Source organism: Elephantulus edwardii, unplaced genomic scaffold, assembly GCF_000299155.1.
Source record: "Elephantulus edwardii isolate Elephantulus edwardi_28Jun2011 unplaced genomic scaffold, EleEdw1.0 scaffold00361, whole genome shotgun sequence".
Taxonomy (NCBI): Eukaryota; Metazoa; Chordata; class Mammalia; order Macroscelidea; family Macroscelididae; genus Elephantulus; species Elephantulus edwardii.
Genome location: NW_006400111.1, coordinates 1,062,322 through 1,084,498, shown reverse-complemented (window position 1 = coordinate 1,084,498; position 22,177 = coordinate 1,062,322). Strand labels below are relative to the sequence as shown.

The 22,177-nt window shown below is 41.4% G+C and overlaps 1 protein-coding gene across 1 annotated transcript in view; it reads right to left on the bottom strand.

The window, feature by feature from the left end:
- Positions 1-10,938, bottom strand: part of LOC102863233 — a 134,866-nt gene extending 123,928 nt beyond the window's left edge. The window contains exons 1-2 of the mRNA XM_006902049.1: positions 10,809-10,938; positions 695-1,452 (exon numbers count right to left, since the gene is read on the bottom strand). Coding sequence (XP_006902111.1) covers positions 695-1,452; positions 10,809-10,938 — 888 coding nt within the window. The remainder of the gene's footprint in view (positions 1-694; positions 1,453-10,808) is intronic.
- Between the last annotated feature and the right edge of the window lie 11,239 nt (positions 10,939-22,177).

Sequence of the window (22,177 nt, the reverse complement as noted above, 5' to 3'; positions counted from 1 at the left end):
ACAATGAATAAGGGAGATAAATTAACGCCTTTGAATTACAGTACTGGTGAAGAATATTGAATATGCCACAGTTTACCAAAATAAATAAATCTGTCCTGGTAGGAATGCAGTCACAGTGCTTCTCAGAAGGAAGGATAAACAGAATGCCTTCAATGGGTTTAAGTAGAGCAGAGATTGTGAGGGTGGTGCAGGACTTTATTCTGTTATATAGAGGACAGCTATGCATTGGACCCAACTGGACAGCACCTACCTCACAAAAAAACACATTTCAAGGAATCACAATCAACAGCTGAAAAGGCAAAAACTACTTGTTTCACGTACACAGAAATAACTTTAGAAGTTTATCTGCTGGCCACTAATAGTATCTAAGGACAAATAAGACTACTGCAAAGGAAACAGGAAGTCTAGTAAACCAAGAGGTAGCACTGGCCAACCACAAGCCCCTCCATCTCACCACAGATAAACAAGTCTGAATGCAATGCATTGCTTTACTTGAGGAAATGCTCTTCCTCCAAATACTGTGCCAACGTCTGTATGTAGCAAAATGTCAAGAGTTAATCCTAGTAACAAAACCACTACATTTTCCCCCAAATACACTCATATTACATTCAAAATTACTGTTCGTTCTTTCTTCTTTTACTTCTTGAATGTGTAGGTGTTTCTGTTTTTTTTTTTTGTTTGTTTCTTCTTTTACACTGACAACAGGTTTGAACACTATTTCATTATCTTCATCATTATCATTCAGTGTAGCCAGTTCAGATTTTCGTCTCTCCAAAAATGATGGTGTACAGACGGGTGTGGAATCCTTGCTATCGGTACAGTTCTGAAGATCACTGTTGGTGACACGTCTTTCCTTTTTGGGTAAAACCAATGGAGGAAAATTATAATCGATTCCTTTATTGGCTAATTTCTTTCTTAGTAATTTTTCTTTTTGTTTAAATCGTTTTTCCATCCGTAGCTTTTCTGTACGTGTTCGATGTTTATTATATCGTTTCACTGCAGGATTTGATGGCTTCGAAAATGGAACATCCCAGTCTTTGAAAAGTTCTTCATGTACATTCTCAGGTGGCATGAAATCACACTTCAAGAGTCTTTCACTAAAAAGGTAGTTATTCATTGTTTCAGCAACGATCTTGGCAACATCATGAGACTCAAACTCCACAAAGGCATAACCTTTACTATTTCCAGTCTTTTTACTTCTGGATAATTTAAGTCTCGTAGCAGTGCCAAACTGGGAGAAATATGACTTGAGTTGGGGTTCAAAAAGGCCTCGAGGTATGTGACCAACATAGACAACTCCAGGAGTAAGTTTTTCGTTCTGCGTCCGATGGCGGATCTGTGCCACCTGTTTCTGAAATTCGGCCTGCTCCTGCGGGTTCAGTGACAAGAGGGGCTTCGCAGGACCAGCAAAAGCAAGGGAAGTCACACGCGGAGGATCCGGAAACGAGAAACCTGCAGTCCCCAAAGCGGAAGTCCTCTATTTTCAACTTTTTGAGAACGTTCCAGACCACCTTCTGTAGTGGCTGTACCATTTTACATTCCACCAGCAGTGAATAAGAGTTCCCATCTCCCCACAACTAGCATTTGTTGTTTTCTGCCTATTAGGACTGCAGAGCCCTTTCCTTCCTCTCCCAGAATGGCCACTGAAAGAATCCAATCACAGGAAGCAGCAGCTGTGCTTTTTCTCTCTGTCAAGGATATGAACCTACCCTACCCACTTTCCCAGAAATAGTTATCTGAGATCCCAGCCCACTTCTCAATCTTGTAGAAAACATCTGTGAGCATCCCTTTCCCCAAGTTCCTTGTAAGAGAATATAAAACCCCTCTCTAACTTTTAGTGGGGGCTGGTCTTCTGCTTGAGAACCAGCCCAACTGTTTCTCCTCAATAAATTGTCTTTCTTGGCCTGAACTGGGTTCTGTCCTTCCTCGGCGACCTGATACTGCCCTGTTGAACTTTACTATTGTTGCTGAAGTAAGATGATATCTCATAGTTGTTTTGATTTGCATCTCTCTGATAGTGAGAGATTTTGAACATTTCATATGTTTGTTTGCCATCTGAATGTCTTTGGTGAAGTGTCTGTTCATATCCTATACCCATTTCGTGACTGGGCTGTTTATCTTTTTCTTGTTGAGGTGCTGGAGTATTTTACAAATTTTAGATACAAATATCTTATCAGATATGTCATTGCCAAATATTTTTCCCCAGTCTGTGGCTTTCCTTCTTACCCTGTTAGAGAAGGTTTTGGATGTGCATAGACATTTGATTCTTAGCAGGTCCCATTCATCTATTTTATCCTCTCCTGATTGTAGTTTATGCCCACGTCTATTGTTACAGTCACTGTGTCAATCCATTTTGCTGAGGATCACCCTTTCTTTCTCTGACCCTCCACTTTCCCCAGTATGATCTCCTTTTCTGAAGACTGGGCCCTCTGACATCCTGCCAAAAGTATATGAGCTTCACTTTCCTTGCCTTTAAGGAGCTCCCTGTTGGTAGTTCCTCCAAGACATACTTTTTTGTTCTTTGTCCATGGTATGTTCAATACTCTTCACCTAATAGCACAAATCAAAGGCTTAAGTTATCTTGCTGCAATTGACAAAGCTAAGAAGCTGATGGATCTAGGATTTACATCAGAGACCAAGCTCTTCTGTTTTCTACTGTTTCTCCAAAGTCAATGTAATGAGGAAGATAATAGTGTGTCTATGCTTTTTCGTGAAAGTAGAACGAAAAAAAAAATACTTTGGACATGTTGTAAGGAGGGACCGTCCTTGGAGAGGAACATCATGCTAGGGAGGTGGAGGGATAACGTAGGAGGGGAAGGCCCCCTATGAGGTGGATTGATTCAGTGACTGGGGTAATCGGGATGAGTGCATTGGAGACAGTGCGATTGGCACAGGATAGAGCAGAGTTTAAGGCTGTTGTACATAGGGTTGTTATGAGTCGTCAGCAACTCGACGGCACATAACAACAACAGCATGCTTTTTGATCATAGTCAAAAAAGATGTGCTATATGAACGTGTTTATTTAGCACAGATTGTTCAAAGCAGAAAAGAAACAAAAACTTCAAATGGGTTCTGAATGAATGGTGTAGGGAAAAGCAAAGATAGATAGTTGATCAGGAAAGTACTGATTGTCAGGCCAAGTAGCTGGGATATGATCCTAGAGGCAATGGGGGTGTGATCACTCACTCATCAAAAAGGACTCATTTGCAAAAGTGGCAGGAGGGGAGAAGGTCACTGTATGTAAAGGCAGTTTTCCTGGGATAAGATTACAGACAAGAGTGAGATGTAAGAACCCTGTGCTGGGATTTGCAGAGAGCTCCTCAAGGCACTCCATAGACATCGTTATTCATTCTTTCAGCTTCTGTATATTGGTGGCTGTTGTTGTTAGGTACCATTAGGTCGCCTGTGACTCATAGCGACCCTATGCACAACAGCTGTGAAGCCTGCTCTGTCCTGAGCCAGTCTTACTTATTCTGACACACCTGTCTATCCCCACTGCCACAGTTACTTTATCAATCTGTCTCATCTGGGGTCTTTCTCTCCTGCTCTGTCCTTTTACCCCTCTGAGCATGATGTCCTTCTCCAAGGACTGGTTCCTCCTGGCTACATGCCCAAAGTATGTGAGATAGAGCTTCTAAATCCTAGCCTCCAAGGAGAAACTTGGTTTCACTCTCTCAAAGACAGACCTATTTGTTTTCTTGGTGGCCCATGCATGCTCAAGTCTCTTCCTCAGCACCACAACTCAAAGGCATCAATTCTTTTTCTGTCATCCTTAGTCATTGTCCAGCTCTCTGATGCATAGCAATTGCAAAGACCATAGGCCACATCAGTCTCCAGACTGACATCTTTGCTTCTTAGTACCCTGGAGAGGTCACTGACAGCAGATTTTCCCAGTGCAATTAGTCTTTTGATTTTCTGACTGCTGGTGTCAAGAGTGTTGATTGTGACTGTTAACAACCTCCATCTCTTTTCCACCCATAATGGTGCTGCCTATTGGCCCAATGGTGAGAATCTTTGTTTTCTTGATGTTGAGCTTCAATTCATATTGAAGACTACAGTCCTTGACCTTCGCAGCAAGCACTTTAGGTCCTCCTCAGTTTTAGGAAGCAAGATTGTGCCATCTGCAAGAATGTAAATTTGTTGATGAATCTTCCTTTTTCTTCCTCCTCATGTTATCCTCAGTATTAGAACTCGAGGCTTGCGTTTGTTTTTCAGTTCTATCAGCTCGAGAGATGCCAAGTGAGTTCTTTTATTCTATTCTCTAATTCCAGCTCTTTATACATTTTCTTATAACATTTTGCTTTGTTTTCTTGAGCTGCCCTTTGAATTCTTCTGTTCAACTCTTTTACTTTAGCATCTCTTTCCTTTGTTTTGGCTTCTTGATGCTTTAATAAAATTTTCATGATTTCTTGTGACATCATTTTAGTGTTTTAATTTCTCCTCTGTCTTTGTAATGACCCTTTGCTCTCTTTATGGATGATACCCTTGATTTAGTCCCATAGTTCCTCTGGTCTTCGATCATTGGTGATCAATGCCTCCAAGCTGTTCTTCAGATGATATTAAATCAGGGGGGATAGACTCAAGTTCTTAATTTTGTTCTTGTGGGGTTGTTTCCATTTTCTTCATGTTCAGTTTGAACTTGCATATGTGTAGTTGATGGTCTGTTCCGCAGTGAGCACTAGGCTTGGTTATGAATGCAGTATAGAACTTCTCTAATGATTCTTCCCATAGATGTAACAAATCTGATTCCTGTGCAGTCAGTCTGTCTGCTAAGGTCCCTGTGAAGAGAACTTGAAATGCTTGCTGCAGAAGGCCAAGGACTTCTACCTTCAATATGATTATACTTCAACATCAGAAAACAAAGATAAAAAGGGCACTCTGGTGGCCTAGTGGCAAGAAGCTGCACTGCAATCTCAAAGGCGTCCTGTTTGAATCCACCAGATGCTCCTGTGGAGAAGGAGGGGCAATCTCCTCCTGTGCCAGTAGGATCCAATTCAGCAGTACATAACAAGAAAAAATAAAAAGAAAAGAAAAAGAAAACAAAGATCTTTCCTACTAGGCCAATAGGCAACATAATTTCATCTTACTTGGATCTATACTGAACACTTTTGTTACCAGAAGTCAGGAAATCAGGAGATACATTGCTTTGGGTAAGTCAGCTGTCAAGGACCTCTTCAAAATATTGAGAGCAGTTTGTACTCAGTTTGAATGGTTGACGTCAGTTTGAACATTAAAATGTGCCTGATTCAGGCCATGGTCTTTTCAATCACACGCTATGTATCTGAAAGCCAGACAATAAATGACAGAAGATGAATCAATGTCTTTGAGTTGTGGTGTTGGATAACAGGACTGAATATCCTATGGACTGCCAAAAAACCAAACAGATATGTCTTGGAAAAAGTGCAGCTGATATGCTCTTTGGCAGCAAGGATGGCAAAGTTTCACCTTTCTTATTTTGGACATGGTCTAGGAGAGGCTATTCCTTAGAAAGGAATAACATCCTTGGAAAGGTGGAGAATCAGTGAAAAGAGAGGAAGAGATAGGTGAACACAGTGACTATAGCAATGGGCTCAGGTGTACCAGGGATGAGGAGGATGGCAGAGGGTAGAACAGAGTTCAGGTCTGTTGTTCATAGTGTTGTTATGAGCTGTACTTGCCAGCACCTAACAACGACAACAACAATCATAAAATTTGCTTAATGTTCTTTCTCTTTTGAATCCCCCAGATGTCATACTTTCAGTTTTCTTTAAAGATATTATTGAATCTCAAAAGAAATATACATGTAGGCATATTGAGAAAACTACCCCATGCAGTCTGACTTCTGAGGTTCTTTGCTACTTTCAAAAAGATTTCCATTGTGTCTGGATCATGCCAGCGCAGCCTCAGTTTGCATTTTGGTCACTTCTGCCACATGGGAATACACTGGGTTCAGATTCCTAGTATCAAGTATTAGAGAACAAAATGAACAGCCAGTTCACTCATGTTGTTAAACAGTCGACATTGAATCATTTCGGACTCCTGGCAACGCTACGTATGTCACAGGAGAACTGTGCACTCCATGGAGTTTTCAGTGGCTAGTTTTTTGGAAGGAGAGAGCCAAGCCTTTCTTCCAAGTTATTTCTCGATGAACTTCAAATGCCTCCATTTCAGTTAGCAGCTGAGTGTGTTAACCTTTGCATCACTATTTCCACTAAAATTTCCACTAAAATTGTCAAAACAAACAAACAAACAAACAACCCCTCAAACTCATTGCCATCTGGTTGGAACCAACGCATAGCTAACTCTGCAGTGGGTTTTCTAAGGTTATAAATCACATGTTGTTGTTGTTGTTATGTGCCCTTGAGTCGCCTGTGACTCATAGCTGCGCTATAAACAACAGCCCTAAACCCTGCTCTGTCCTGTGCCAATCGCACTGTCTCTGACATACCCATCCCAATTACCCCAGTCACTGAATCAATCCACTTCATAGAGGGCCTTCCTCTCCTGCGCTATCCCTCCACCTTCCCAAGCATGACGTCCCTCTCCAGGGACTGGTTCCTCCTTGCAACATGTCCAAAGTATGTCAGATGAAGCTTCAGAATCCTTGCCTCCAAGGGGCCACCTGGTTTAACCCTCTCTAGGATGAACCTGTTTGTTTTCTTAGCAGTCCATGGTATATTCAATACTCTTCTCCAACACCACAGCTCAAAGGCATCAATTCTCCTTCTGTCCTCCCTAGTCACTGTCCAACTCTCTGACTCATAGCAAGTGATTGCAAAGACCATGCCCTGTATCAGGAGCACCTTAGTCTCCAGAGTGACACCATTGTTCTTCAGTACATTGGAGAGGACCCTAACAGCAGACTTTCCCCATCACAATTAAATAACATAGGGGATGATTATTTCTCTTTCTCCTTTACAGCAATTGGTAGATTCGAACTGTCAAAGATGTGCAATCTTTGGGTTAGCAGTGTAACTCCCTGCAGACTATGCTACCAGAGCTCTCTACTAAAGCTGTAGACATCACCTAATAGGTTGGAATGATCTACTTTAATGTACCTACTTGTTTCCATAGATATTTCTATAATTTTTTTTCAAAGTTAAATTGTAATCAGCATATTTATTCCTTTAAAGTTTCCTTTGCTTTGTTTCTTACTACAAAAGAATGCCTACTTTTCATAGAACATTTAGTAAATGCAGATTAAACAAACAGAAGAAACCAAAATGTACCAATAATCCTGCCATCAAACTTTGAATTTTGATGTGTAATTTTACCAGGATCTGAAAAATGTCTATCTGTTGAAATTGGGGTCACACTTCAAAAAACGGATGTGTCATGGTGTCTTTCTAAGCCTTTGTCTATTCTTATGCAACATAAATTTTTGTGTGACTCCATAATAAATATACGGTCGTGTTGCTTTTAATGCAAATTTGAGTTGCACAGTTTGAAATAGTGGAATATAAAATATTAATTATGTCTTGCTTTGTAGGCAAATTTTTAAATAATGTGAATTCTGTTTTGCATTTATTTTATGGTAGAAAATTTGATCTTGAATAACATGAGTTCTAAGTGATATGAAGTCAAGGATACAATGCCTTGTGTAACAATGTCTACTTTCTCCTACCATTTATTTTTCTGATCCCTTATAGATGGTCACTTAATGCCAGGAATTTCTCTGAAGAGAAGCCTTTGGGATATGGGATCTGTGGTTCAAAGCTTCTGATGCATATTATTCAAATTTCATCCTGAAAGTTAATATCAACATTTATTTAACAGTGTTTACATAGTGCCAGGGACTATGCTGAGAACTTTACAAATTAGCTCACTGACTCTTTGTAATAAGAATATGTAGTAGATATTATCATGGAGACTTTAAAATGGGATTTAAATGGTTAAGGGATTTAAAATGTTTACTTGCCCACCCATGGACTGAAAAACTGATGGCATAAATCTACCCAGAAGTATGTTGGAATAAGGTCTAGTTATCTGCTTCCGAAAGGTCATAGCCATGCTTCACTTATTTTCCCCCCTCGCCTTTCCCTCTCTTCTCATCGCTGTTAGCCTCCAAGGTTGATTCTGTGCATGAACCTTTCCTTAGTTTTTTTATATTAGTCCCCCAATCACAGAGCTGGTAATTGGTAAAGCTGGCTTCTGAGTCCTTGTATTCTGTTCTTTGCCAGCACACTATCCTGCTTTCTCAATATTCTGAGTGGCAGAGTAGGACGTGGTCATTTACCTGTACATATCTGGTTTTTCCCCACAGGAATTTTGAATTAGATATTTATACTAAGGAAATCAATTAATCAACGGGTGATTTCTGAGCACTGGCTCTACAAAAGATACAGAAGAAGATCTGGTCCTTGGTTATGGGCCTGTTTGAGTTAGTTTTCAAGTACTCCTTCAAAGCATTATCTCCTGAAACTTCCCCCAGGCAGAAAACACCTCTTATCTTTGGCCTTCATATACCAGATGGTTTTGGGGGTTTACCAGTTCTCTTCAAGTCTCTGCCCACAGGACTGAGATCTTAGGAAATTCTCCTTAGCCCCCTTTGCTACAGATGCTTCTTCTCTACTTTAAAGTGTCTGCAGCCTACTCCAGCTCCTGATCTGATGTTTGTTCTGTTCTGGGAGACGAACAAAGAGGCATGACACTGTAGTTTTCAAGATGAGCCAAGTTTATTTATTCTCCCTGAATTTATCCGTGGTTTGACTAATTATTCTCTAAGATCTCTAGACCATCTAGTTAATGCGACAAACTAATTTGATATAATTGAAATGTTTAACAACACATTGTTAACATGTTCTTGTTGTTGTTATGTGTCATCGAGTTGTTTGCAACTCATAGTGACGCTATATACAACAGCTCTGAACGCTGTTCTATCTAGAGACAAACTCATTGTCTTTGACACACCTACCCTCATTATACCAGTCACTGAGTAAATCCATCTCATTCAGGTCTTCCTCTCTTGTGGTGTCCCTCCATCCTTCTAAGCATGACGTCCCTCTCCAAGGACTGATCTCTCCTGGTAACACGCCCGAACTATGCCAGATTAAGCTTCAAAATCCTTGTCTCTAAGGAGCAGCCTGGTTTCACTCTCTCCAGGATGAACCTGCTTGTTCTCCTAGCAGTCCATGGTATAATCAATACTCTTCTCCAGCACCACAACTCAAAGGCATCAATTCTTCTTTCATCCTAGTCATTTTCCAGCTTTCTCTTGCATAGCAAGTAATTGTGAAGCCCATGGCCAGGATCAGGTGCACCTTAATCTCCAGACTGACATCATTGCTCATCAATACTCTGGAGAGATCCCTGACAGCAGATTTTCCCAGTGCAATCAGTCTTTTGATTTCCAGGATACTGATACCAAGAGTTTTGATTGTGGAGTCAAGCAAGCTGAAGATGTTAACAATCTCAATATCTTCATCATCTATCATTATGCTGCCAATTAGCCCAGTGGTGAGAATCTTTGTTTTCTTGATGTTGAGCTTCAATCCACATTGAAGGTTACAGTCCTTTACCTTCTATCCTTTACCTCATGTGCTCCTCAGTTTCAACAAGTAAGGTTGTGTCATCTGCATAATGCAGGTTGTTGATGGGTCTTCCTCCAATCCTGATACCACACTCCTCCTCATAGAGCCCAGCCTCCTGGATGATCTGTTCTGCATTGTTGTTGTTGTTGTTGTTATGTGCCGTTGAGTCGCGTGCGACTCATAGCAACCCTATGTACAACAGCTCTAAACTCTGCTCTGTCCTGTGCCAATCTCACTGTATCTGACACACTCATCCCAATTGCCCCAGTCACCAAATCAATCCATCTCCCAGAGGGCCTTCCCCTCCTGCACCTGCCCTCCACCCTCCCAAACATGTTGTCCCTCTCCAAGGACCCGTCCCTCCTGACAACATGACCAAAGTATGTCAGATGAAGCCTGAGAATCCTTGCCTCCAAGGAGCAGCCCGCTTTAAACCTCTCCAGGATGAATCTGTTTGTTTTCTTAGCAGTCCATGGCACCCTCAGCACATTTCTCCAACACCAAAGCTAAAAAGCATCAATTCTCCTTCTATCCTTCCTGGGCATTGTCCAGCTCTCTGACGCATAACGAGTGATTGCAAAGACCATGACCTGTACCAGATGCACCTTAGTCTCCAGAGAGACACTGTTGTTCTTGAGTACTTTAGAGAGGTTCCTAACAGCACACTTTCCCATCGCAATACGTCTTTTAATTTCCTGGCTGTTGGTGCCAAGAGTGTTGACGTGGAGCCAAGCAGACTAAAGCTGTGAATAATCTCAATCTCTTCACCATCCATACTGATGCTGCCAATTGGTCCAGTGGTGAGAATCTTTGTCTTCTTGACATATTGAAGGCTGCAGAAAAACTGTTCTGCATATACTTTAACTAACCAAGTAAGCTCACTCATTCACATCTAACAGTTTTGAGTTGAGATTCTCAGATAGCTGGAGTGAGCCTAACCCACACAGTCTTTCAGGGATGCAGGTCCTCTTCATCATATTGCTTTGTTATAGTCACATCTTCATGGGAAAGGATTCTAACCAGTGGGGAAAAGAATCAACATAGAGGAGACACAACTCACTATATCTACGTTAATATGGATAACTGGAGCAACATCTCTGTGTCTCAGTTTTCCTTCTGCAAAGAGAGGGTGTTTTTTTTTTTTTTTAAATTAAATAGTAGAACATATATCCAGAATTAAACACTGGAATTCTTAAGATGAAGTGGATGCTTCCCTCTTGGGTGTAGGTGCTGTTCCTTCACGGAACTGACACCTGAATCTGCGGTATCCGATCTTTAGGTGCTTCATACACCCAGTACCTGTGGCATTTCGCCTTTTAGCTTTGGCACTCCAGTTGCACTTTCTCTGGTGCTTGGCAGGGTAGCCACACTTGCTACAGGTGGGCTTTTGGAAGCGGCAGGCCTTGGAGCCGTAGTGGTGGCACAACATGTACGTCTTATTGCAATGCTTTCCAAACAATGACATTTCCTTCATCATCTTGCTTCTGTGGCTGAGACCAAAGACCACGTTTGCAAAGTTTTATAATTGAAATAGATACTCTCTAAAGTTTCTTTCAATGTCAAGATCCTTTGGAGAGATGTGGCACTGTCATATAGTAACAACAGTACAGTGGGAGTGGTGGGCTGTGTATTAGAAACAACAGTGTACATTTGCAATAGAGCTTGGGCTCCAGTCATCATTTGAGACCTTTGAGCTGTGATGCTGGAGAAGAGTATTGAGAGTACCATGGACTGCTAGGAAAACAAACAGATTCATCCTGGAAAGGGTCAAACCAGGCTGCTCCTTGGAGGCAAGGATTCTGAGGCTCTGTCTAGTATACTTTGGACATGTTGCAAGGAGGGACAGGTCCTTGGAGAGGGACATCATGTTTGGTTGGGGTGGAGGAACAACGCAGGAGGGGAAGACCCCTATGAGGTGGATTGATTGGGATAATCGGGATGGGTGTATCAGAGATGGTGCAACTGGCACAGGACAGAGCAGAGTTTAGGGCTGTTGTACATAGGGTCACTATGAGTCGCAAGTGACTCGACAGCCCATAACAACAACAACAATGACAATGCATCATGGGGAGCCTTGGATTCATGGTCAAACAACTGCATTAGGGGAAATTAAAAGACGTATTGTGATGGGAAAGTCTGTGGTTAGAGACCTCTCTAAAGTGCTGAAGTGCAACGATGTCAGTCTGGAGACTAAGGTGTGCCTGATACAGGCCATGGTCTTTGCAATCACTTGCTATGCATCAGAGAACTGGATAATGACTAGGGAGGATACAAAGAGAATTGATGCCTTTGAGCTGTGGTGTTGGAGAAGAGTATTGAATATACCATAGATTGCTAGGAGAACAAACAGGTTTGTCCTGGAGACGGTGAAGACGGGCTACTCCTTGGAGCCAAGGATTCTGAAGCTTCATCTGACATGCTTTGGACATGTTGCAAGGTGGAATCAGTCCTTGGAGAGGGACTCCATGCTTGGAAGTGTGGAGGGACAGCACAGAAGAGGAAGACTCTCTATGAGATGGATTGATTCAGTGACTGGGGTAATGGCAATAGGTGTTTCAAAGACAGTGAGATTGGCACAGGATAGGGCAGAGTTTGGGGCTATTGTACATAGGGTCGCTATGAGCCACAGGCAACTTGACAGCACATAACAGCAAGTAAGTTTATACACAGAGAGAGCCCATCATAGTGTCCTGAGTCTGTCAGTTCTCGACAGGTTGTGAATATCTAGTATCCACCTCCAACTTTGACAAGACCTACAAAGAAATCAGTCAGATGCACTAACTGACATTTGAGTATATGGACAAAATGACACTGTAGCCAAGGGCTACAGGATGGATTGCCTGGTTCAAGTGTATTGACGGAGGGTCATAACAAATTTTAGAGAGATCCACAAAGCCCTTGGAAGAGCATGTGGGAGGTAACCAGCACGGGATGCTGACTCAGGCATCAAGGAGTATAACCCAAGTGGGAGAACTCTTCATGAGCTCTGCCAATTGTTGTAATCATCCTGGGTTAGGATGAGCCTCAGTGATTGCGGGATAAGGAATATATTTGTGGGGGACAGTAAAGATCTATGGGACAGCATGTAACGTTGGTTCCTACCCTCTCCTCAATCACTAGTAGAGTATATAAGCTTTTCCATGATCCTACATGATGCTCTGGTAGTATAATGGTTAATGTGCTCAGTTGTTAATAAAGGATTGGTGATTCAGATTCATCACTCTTTGAAAGAAAAGACCTAGTGATCAACTAGATCTGTTCTATCACATGAGGGAGGCCGTCATGAGTTGTACTCAAGAGGGCATACAGGAAGAAGAAATGAAGCCATCTTGAGAAGTAAGACCGTGATGAGCTAACCCTTCTTTTCTTTTTTAAATTCATATTTTTATCACTCATATGCATTGTTTCATGCATACACATTGTGTTTTGTACAATCTTTCATCTACATTCTATTATGTTCATGTATATTACAGATTCTTTCCCTGCCCGACAATACATTAGTGAAGGTGTGTAAGCCAGGTACTTCATGCCTCATGTCCTTCTATTCCCTTTTAGATAGCCAATTTCTGATTTGCCCATCCCTAAGGCAAGTGTAGTATTGAGGGTACCATGGACTGCTAAGAAAACAGATTCATCTTGGAGAGGGTTAAACGGGCTGCTCCTTGGAGGCAAAGATTTTGAGGCTTCGTCTGAAGTACTCTGATCATGTTGTAAGGAGAGACTGGTTCTTGGAGAAGGACATCATGCTTGGGAGGGTGGAGGGCAGGCGCAGGAGGGGAAGATCCTAAAGGAGGTGGATTGATTCAGTGACTGGGGTAATCGGGATGGGTGTGTCGGAGACAGTGAGATTGGCACAGGATAGAGCAGGGTTTAGGGCTGTTGTACATAGGGTCGCTATGAGTCACAAGCGACTCGATGGCACACAACAACAACAAGAAGGCAAGTGGTTTGAATTCACCAGCTGCTCTGCGGAAGGATGGGCAGTCTCCTCCCACGTGATTTACTGCCTCTGAAAACCCGCCGGAAGGTCAGCTATCGGTCAGTCCTGACTTGACGTTACTCAATAATATCAACAACAGTAATCTGAGGAAAGAAGCATATTCCTTTAGCTGAAGAATCCTCTGTTCAACTTGGAAACTTTGAGCATCTGTATCCACATGCAAAGTCCAGCCCAGGGCAAGCCAACAGGTTGCAGTGATCGACACCAGCCCACAGCATGGATTATCTCTTCATCTAGTTGGGTGTTGGTTAACTCCTCCCCAGCCATCTGTGGCTAGTGATAAGCTATCCCCTTGGGGAGAAACGTAAAAGATATTTTTTTGAGCTAAAAGTAATACATTTATTTTCATTACAAGTGACGATTTCCCCATTCTTGCCATTGGTGGGAAAGAGCTCATGAGTGAGATATTTACAGGTAAACAAAAAAGTTTAGGTTTTGCCCACTTTAATTGTAGTATGTAGTAAGGGTGCTACGGTGGCACAGTCAGTCAGGAATTGAGCTGCTAATGCACAGATAGCATCTCTCTGGTGGCTGGAATTCACCAGGGAGTCTTCTCCTCTCATGCTATTTACAGCCTCCAACCCCGCACTCCCCCCCCCCGCCCCCCCCAGGGTCAGCTACAAGGAATGACAATTAGATTGTAGAATAGTTGACTTTATTGTTGATTGCCCTAATCTTTAAAAAATTTTTCTACTAGTTTATTTACAAAATTAAAAAACAAATTTGAACAAATTCTTTCAATTTCCCTCACCCACCCATCAAATTGTACAACCCAATGATTAATCCCTTCTTCTCCCTGCACATCCACATCCCTCTGCTTCCAACTTCTCCTACCCCTCCTGGATCCTTATACTCATTCCAAAAGAATGGTTTTATACATTATTTATCCTTATGTGACTGAGTTAGTTCATTCAGCATAATGCTCTCCAGTCCCTCCCAAGTTAGGTAATAATTTACAAAGTTATTGCTCCTGCATGCTGCATAGTATTCCATTGTGTGAATGTACCATAATTTCTCAATCCATTCATTTGTGGTTGGACATTTGGGCTGTTTCCATGTTCTTACAACGGTGAATATGCTGCTATGAACATTGGTACACAAATCTCAGTTTATGCCTCAGTTCTCAAAATCTCAGGGCATATTCCAAATAGTGGAATACCTGGGTCATATGGAATTTGTATGTTCATCTTTTTGAGAAGAGCCAAACTGCCTTCCAGAGTGGTTGTACCATTTTACAATCCACTAAAAATGTAAAAGAGTTCCTTTCTCACCATATCCTCTCCAGCATCTATTACTTCCTGGCCTGTTAAACTTTGCCACTCTTACTGGAGTGAGATGGTACCTCATTGTGGTTTTGATTTGCATCTCTCTTATTGCTGGTGATTTGGAGCATTTCTTCATGATTGCCCTGATTTTAAGAATTCTCCTTTCCTTTTCCACCTATTTGTTCTGGGAAAGTGGCCCTGCTCCACATGACTTAGTGTAAAAGTGCTGATTAATCCACACTGGTCACTGTGCCACATTCCTTGTCAGTGATTGACTCGGCATGAGTTTGTACTATAATTCTGGCCAATGAGACATTGAGAAATCTACTGGGCACATCTAGGAAGTTTCTCCTCATTTGAAAGAAGAAATAGTGTCTAGGGTGATGAAGGTAACAGCTGGAACTGTGTCTTAGACAAGAATAAGCTGAGGACTTACTGAAAGACAGAATTTGAAGGCAAGGTGGGAAATTAGAAGGAATCTGGATCACTGGTGTGGCTTTTAGGTGGTAATATAGTAACTGAACTGTCCTATTTATGCCTTTATTGCTAACAATGAGAACAAATTTCCTAAGCTAATGTTCTTTGCCATGACTCCACTTGTCAGTGTGTTGTACTGTGCTGGCTTGTGAATTTCTCTAATGTTGGAAGTAACACCCTTGAAAGTTCAAACACCAGCAGGTGACCAATGATGGACAGGTTTTCAGTATTGTTTCCAGACTAAGACAAACTTAGAAGGAAAGCCTGATCTACTGTTTAAAATGAACCAATGAAAGCCCAGTGCATCACAGTGTTATCTGAGATGGTGCTTGCATATGAGACCCCCTAAGTTAAAAGGCATTCAAAAGACACAAAGACCATGTGAGCTTGAGAATAGCAATGGCTCATAGAGATGATGCAGGACCAGGGAGTCACTATGTATGTTCTGTTGTACGTGGAATCAGTATACATTGGAGCTGACTTGATGGCAGCTAACAACAACGTTCTTTGAGATGCATCTCTGTCACTTGGAGGTAAAGGCATCCTAAATGAGACATAATGGGGATAAATTTTCCCCCTTGCTGCTCTTGTTCCAAAATTATATCCATGTTATTGTTAAAAGAATAAGTGGCACTAATGATCAGTAGCATTGAATAGAATTTGGAAGGCTTCCTGTGGGCAAACTTTATTCTCAAAAGAGCAAACTTTCTAGGTTTGAAAGTGCATCTGCTTCACATGGTAGCATCTAACTTACCTTCAGTACCTTTCCCAAGGCAGGAGATGGTGGCACACTTGATAATGTTTCTCGAACGGGGGCAAAGGGATTCTTTTTACCCTTTCAAACTTTTATCATTAAAATGTGAAAAGGAGGTACTTCTTCTAGAGTTGCCAGGAAAGTGAGCTGGGAGCAGTTAAACATCAAACTCACTGCTGCTTTTTTGCTTTAATGAATCACCTTTGCCTTTTCCTATGCAAGAAAGGAAGTCTTAGAACATGAAAATATTTCAAGAGAAGCAGAATTTTAACCGTTGAGCTGACAGGAGCTGTGCAATTTAGCTTTCTTATTAGCATTCACCATTCTCTTTGACTCTCCAAAATCGTACCTCTTCTGTTGAGCTGCTTTTCCCCCAGTCAAATGACATGTTTTAGAGTTCATCTTCACACGAGCCTACTTACCTTGTTTAAATTATTTCAGGCTAGTTTATTAGGTAGAAAATTACCCCGAAAGGAGAAAGGAGGAAGAAAAAAGAGAGAAACAAGAGGTAGGGCAGAGAGAGAAAATGAAGAGGAAAAAATAGAATAAATTAAAGGCTGTTTTCACATCTGCATGTCTTCTAAAAAATAATATTGGGATAATTTGAGGCCTATGTGGAGAAGAAACAAAATTAGACTGCCCTTTTCATCATACCTATGCAAAAATCTATTCTAGGAGGATGATAGATAAATTTCTGGTGGCTTAGTGGTACGAAATGACACTGCAATCCCAAAGGCACCTGGTTCAAATCCACCAGCTGTTTTTCAGGAGAAGGATGAGTAATCTCCTCCTGTGCAATTAACTTCCTCTGAAAACCTGCTGGAGGGTTAGCTATGAGTAGGTTATGACTCAATATAACAACAACAACAATGGACTTTTAGGAGGCGATTAAATTTGTTCTTGATATTAAGGCAAAGAAAGATTTCTTAAATGTGAGAAATTACAAACCACAAATGAAAATATCCTTAAATTAGGCTACATAAGAACTGAGAACTTCTGTTTATTAAAAGACATCATAAGAAGGTGTGAAAAGGCAAGTCACAGAGTGGGAGAAGATGCTTGCAACCCAAATCCAACAGAAGTTTTGTTTTCAGAATAGAAAAAGCATTCTGACAAGTCAATAAGAAAAATACAACTCAATTGAAGAAGATCTATACATTTAAAAAGGAAGAAATAAAAATGGTCAATGAGCAAATGAAAAGATGCTCAACATAATAGATATCAGGGAAAGCAAAGGAAAATGACAATGGATGTGGTGGTCAGCCTTCAGTATCACTCCCAATTACCCACATCTGGTATTTGCACCTTTAACAGTCCCCAGGAACCTTGGTAGCAGAGTGTGTGACATACTGGGCTGCTGCTGACCAAAAGGTCAGGGTTCAAACGCTGATACTTCAGACACTTCCTGGGAGAAAGATGAGAAGTCTCCTCCCAAAAAATTTTACAACCTTGGAAATAGAACATACATAGGTCACTATGTGTCAGACTTGACTCAACAACAGTGCTGTTTCTTCTGTTTGTTTGGTAGGATGTCATTCCTATTTTCACTGTACAAGGAGTGGACCTGTGTGATCAGAAGATTTGATCATAATAGAAGTGAAGAAATGTCACTTTCAAGCTTAGGTTATAACAAACACTTCAGCTTCTGTCTTGGTCTTTATCTCTTCCTCTCAGTTTCCATGTCATAAGCAGTTCCAAGAAAAGAATATATGGTGAATAATTAATAATACTTTGGGCATGTTAGGGAAGGCCAGTCTTTGGAAAAAGAGATCATGCTGCTTCTGCAGGTGAAGGATCAGAAAAAGAGAAGATTACCAACAAGACACATTGACACAGTGACCATAACAATGGCCTCTAGCATGTCAGAGATCATGAGGGTGGCACATGATAGAGAAAGGTTCAGATTATAGGGTCGCTATGATGGCACCCAACAACATCCAACATGGTATATACCACGGACTACTAGGAGAACAAACAGGTTCATCCTGGAGAGGGCGAACCCAGGCTGCTCCTTAGAGACAAGGATTTTGAAGCTTCATCTGACACACTTTAGGCATGTTGGAAGGAGGAACCAGTCCTAGGAGATAGAAATCATGCTTTGAAGGGTAGAGGGACAGTGTAAGAAAGGAAGATCATAGATGAGATGGATTGACTTACTGACTGGGGTAATGGAGGTAGATGTGTCAGAGACAATGAGGTTGGCTCAGGATAGAGCAGCAGGGTTCAGAGATGTTGTACACAGGGTTGCTATGAGTTGCAAGCAACACAATGACATATAACTGCAACAACAACAGCATCAACTAACACCATGTGAATGACCTTAGACGAGGAGCCTCTAACCCCATCAAATCTTCAAATGACTGCAGCCTCAGTGAACATCTTAACTATAATTTTATGAGAGATCTTGAGACAAACACTTGCTAGTCAAGCCATTCTGAGATTCTTGATCATCAATAACCATGAGATATTAAATGTCTGACAGCTAGTTGACTGGGAGAGACTTGTATTTTTTCCCCATTGCAAAAGAAAGGTGTTTCAATAGACTGCAGATATTATTGAACAATATTATTAATATAGCAATTAAAATCTTGCTAAAGATAATCTAAAAATGACTGAAAGAGTACATCAACAGAGAGCTGCCAGAAATGCAAGCTGGATTCAGAAGAGTTTGTGGCATGAGAGATAAATCACTCCTGATGTCAGATGGATCTTAGCTGAAAGCAGAGAATCCCAGAAAGAGATTTACTTGTGTTTTATTGACTATGTAAAGACATTTGACTGTGTGGATAATAATAAATTGTGAATAACATTGAGAAGAATGGGAGTTCCAGCGCACTTAATTGTGATTTGGAGAAATCTGTACATAGACAAAAATCAGGAGTATCCTCTCTCCCAACCTATTCAATCTGCATGCTAAGCAAATAATTTGACAGCCTGAACTGTATAAAGAAAAATGTGGCATCAGGATTGGAGAAAGACTCATCAACAATCTACATTATATAGCCAACCCAACCTTGCTTGCATAAAGTGAAGAAAATTTAAAGTGCCTTTTAAGAATCAAATCTAATTACAGCCTTCAGTATGAATTATATTTCAACAATAAGAAAACAAAAGTCCTCACAACTGGACCAGTAAGTAACATTGTAATTTGCAGAAAGATCACAATTATGATCCTTTGTTTGAGTTTAGTTTTATTTGAATTCATAATCAACATTCATGGTAGCAGAGGTCAAGAAATCAAAACATGTGTTGCAGTGAACAAATAAATCTGTCAAGGATCTTTTTAAAGTGCTAAGGACCATGGATGTTGGTTGAAAGACCAAGGGCTGCCTGATGCAAGCCATGATATTTTCAAATGCTGCTTATGTATATGAAAGTTGGACAGTCCATAAGGAAGGCCAGACTGAAGAAGAATTGATGGCTTTGAACTATGGTGTTGAAAAAGTCTACTGAACATACCATAGTTTGCCAACTCCCACCCTTTCCCCCCCCCCCCCAAAAAAAACCCCAACAAATCCATCTTGAAGGAGGTGCAACCAGGATATTCCTTGTAGGTAAGTACACTGAAACTTTGTCTTGCATACTTTAGACATGTTGCCGGGAGGTATCACTGCCGGGAAAAGGACATTAGCTGAGAAAATAGAGAGTTAGCAAATGAGAGAAAGACTCTCAATGAGATGGATCCACGCAGTGACTGCTTGAGTATGAGAATGGTGGAGCATAGGATAAGGTTCTGACTTGTTCACAGGATCACTCTGAGTCATAGTTGACTCAAAGGCACCTAACAGTAACAGCATTTAAGCCTTTAAGCTTTGAGAGAATTTGATGTGCAGTAACACTTAACTAAATTTAATGAAACAGCAATTAAGCATACCCTAAACATATTGCTGGGCCAGTTGGCAGCAGCATGATAGATGGAGAAGAGATTGAGGTTGTTAACAATTTCAGCTCGCTCGGGTCCACTCTTAGCACCAGCAGTTAAGAAACTAAAGACAAATTGCAGAGAAGAATTTTGCTGTCAGGGACCTCTCCAGAGTGCTGAGGAGCACTCTGTCAGCCTAGAAACTAAGATGTGCCTGATCCAGGCCATGTCTTCTCAATTACTTTCTATGCATCAGAGAGCTGGACACTGACTAAGGATGACAGAAGAATTGATGCCTTTGAGTTGTGCTGCTGGAGAAGAGTCTAGAACATACCATGACTACCAAGAGAAGAAATTAATCTTTCTTGGAAAGGGTGAAGTCAAGTGTACTTGAAGGCTAGAATTTGAAGCTCCATCTCACATACTTTGGTCACATGGCCAGGATAGACCAGCCCTTGGAGAAGGATATCATGCTTGGAAGAGTGGAGAGACGGTGCAGGGGAGAAAGACCCCGGATGAGATGGATTGATACAGTAACTGGGGCAATGGGGGCAGGTGTCTCAGAGTTAGTGAGATTGGCTCAAGTCAGGGCAAGATTCAGAGCTGCTGTACAGAGTTGCTATGGTTTGCAGGCGACTCACCAGCACATAACAACCACCACCACCACCACCTTAGGGGAAAGATGCCTATTGTTGAGAAAGGGAACTTTCATTCCCTACTCTTTTTCAAATTACTTTGGAAAACTGTGTGGTTGTTGTGATTGTTATGTGCCATTGAGTTGCCCGTGACTTATAGCAACCGTGCTCTGAACTCTGCTCTATTCTGAGAAAATCTCACTGTCTCCAACACACCTATCCCTATTACCCCAGTTACTGTGTCAATCCATCTCATCCAGTGTCTTCCTCTCCTGCATCATCTCTCCGTCTTTCCAAGCATGAAGTCCTTCTTCTATGACTGGTCCCAACGTGCCCAAAGTATGTGAGACGTAGCTTCAAAAACCTTTGTTTCTGAGAGAAACTTGGTTTTCCCCTCTCCAGGACAAACTCATTTGTTCTCTTGGCAGTCCATAATATGTTCAATACTCTTCTCCACACCACAGCTCAAAGACATTGATTCTTCTTCTGTCATCTATAGTCATTGTATAGCTCTCTGATGCACTGCAAATATTTGTGAAGACAGTGGCCTGGATTACATACACCTTAGTCTCTAGACTGACATCATTGCTCCTTAGCACTCTTGAGAGGTTCTCGACAGCAGATTTTCCTGATGCAATTTGTCTTTTGATTTCCTGACTGTTGGTGCCACAAGTGTTGATTATGGAATCAAATAAGATGCAATTATTAACCATCTCAGTCTCTTCTCCATCTATCATGGTGCTGACAATTGACCCAGTAGTGAGAATCTTTGCTTTCTTGATGTTGAGCTTCAGTCCATATTGAAGACTGTAGTTCTTGACCCTCTGCAGCAAACACTTCAGATTCTCCTCTGTTTCAGTAAGCAAGGTTGTGTCATCTGCATAATGCAGGTTGTTGATGAGTCTTCTCCCAAGTCTGATGCCACATTCTTCCTCATAAAGTCTAGCCCTTTAATGATCTATTCCACACGTAGATTGAAAAGGTATGGAAACAGGATATATCCCTGACACCTCCCCCCCCCCCCCCTTTTTTTTTTGACATTTTGAAGCAGGCAGTTTCCTTGCTCTGTTCTGAGAACTGCTTCCTGGTCCATGTATAGGTTCTGCATGAGCACAGTCAAGTGTTCTGGATTCCCATTTTTCTCAAGGTTAGCATCCACACAGTCAAATGTGTTTGCATAGTCGATGAGAAACACAGATAAACGTTCCTCTAGTACTCTCTGCTTTCAGCCAAGATCCATCTGACATTGACTATGATGTCCCAAGTGCCAGGATCTCTTCTAAACCTAACTCATATTTCAAGTAGTTCTTGGTTGGTCTACTGTTCCGCTTTTGTCGGATATTTTTCAGCATGATTTTTCTTGCACATGGTAGAGTCTATAATTTTTAATATATACCTGTCACGATCTGCAACATCCCCTCTGAGGTCTATCACTGTGGTACAATGAGTTCCTTAGTGTTGTCTTTTATCTTCTTTCTATAAGGTAGGGATGGGATTAAAAAACAGCTTGGGAGATTTCCTTCTTAACTTGAAAGAGTTGTTGATCTCTGGTTCCTTGGAGAAGCAACTAGAAGAAACCCTCGGATGCCTTTGTACCAAAGAAATCACAGAGGTCTGATAGCAGGAAGAAACCAAGAGATTTTTTTTCCTAGTTGGAAGCCCTGAAGAAGGTGTG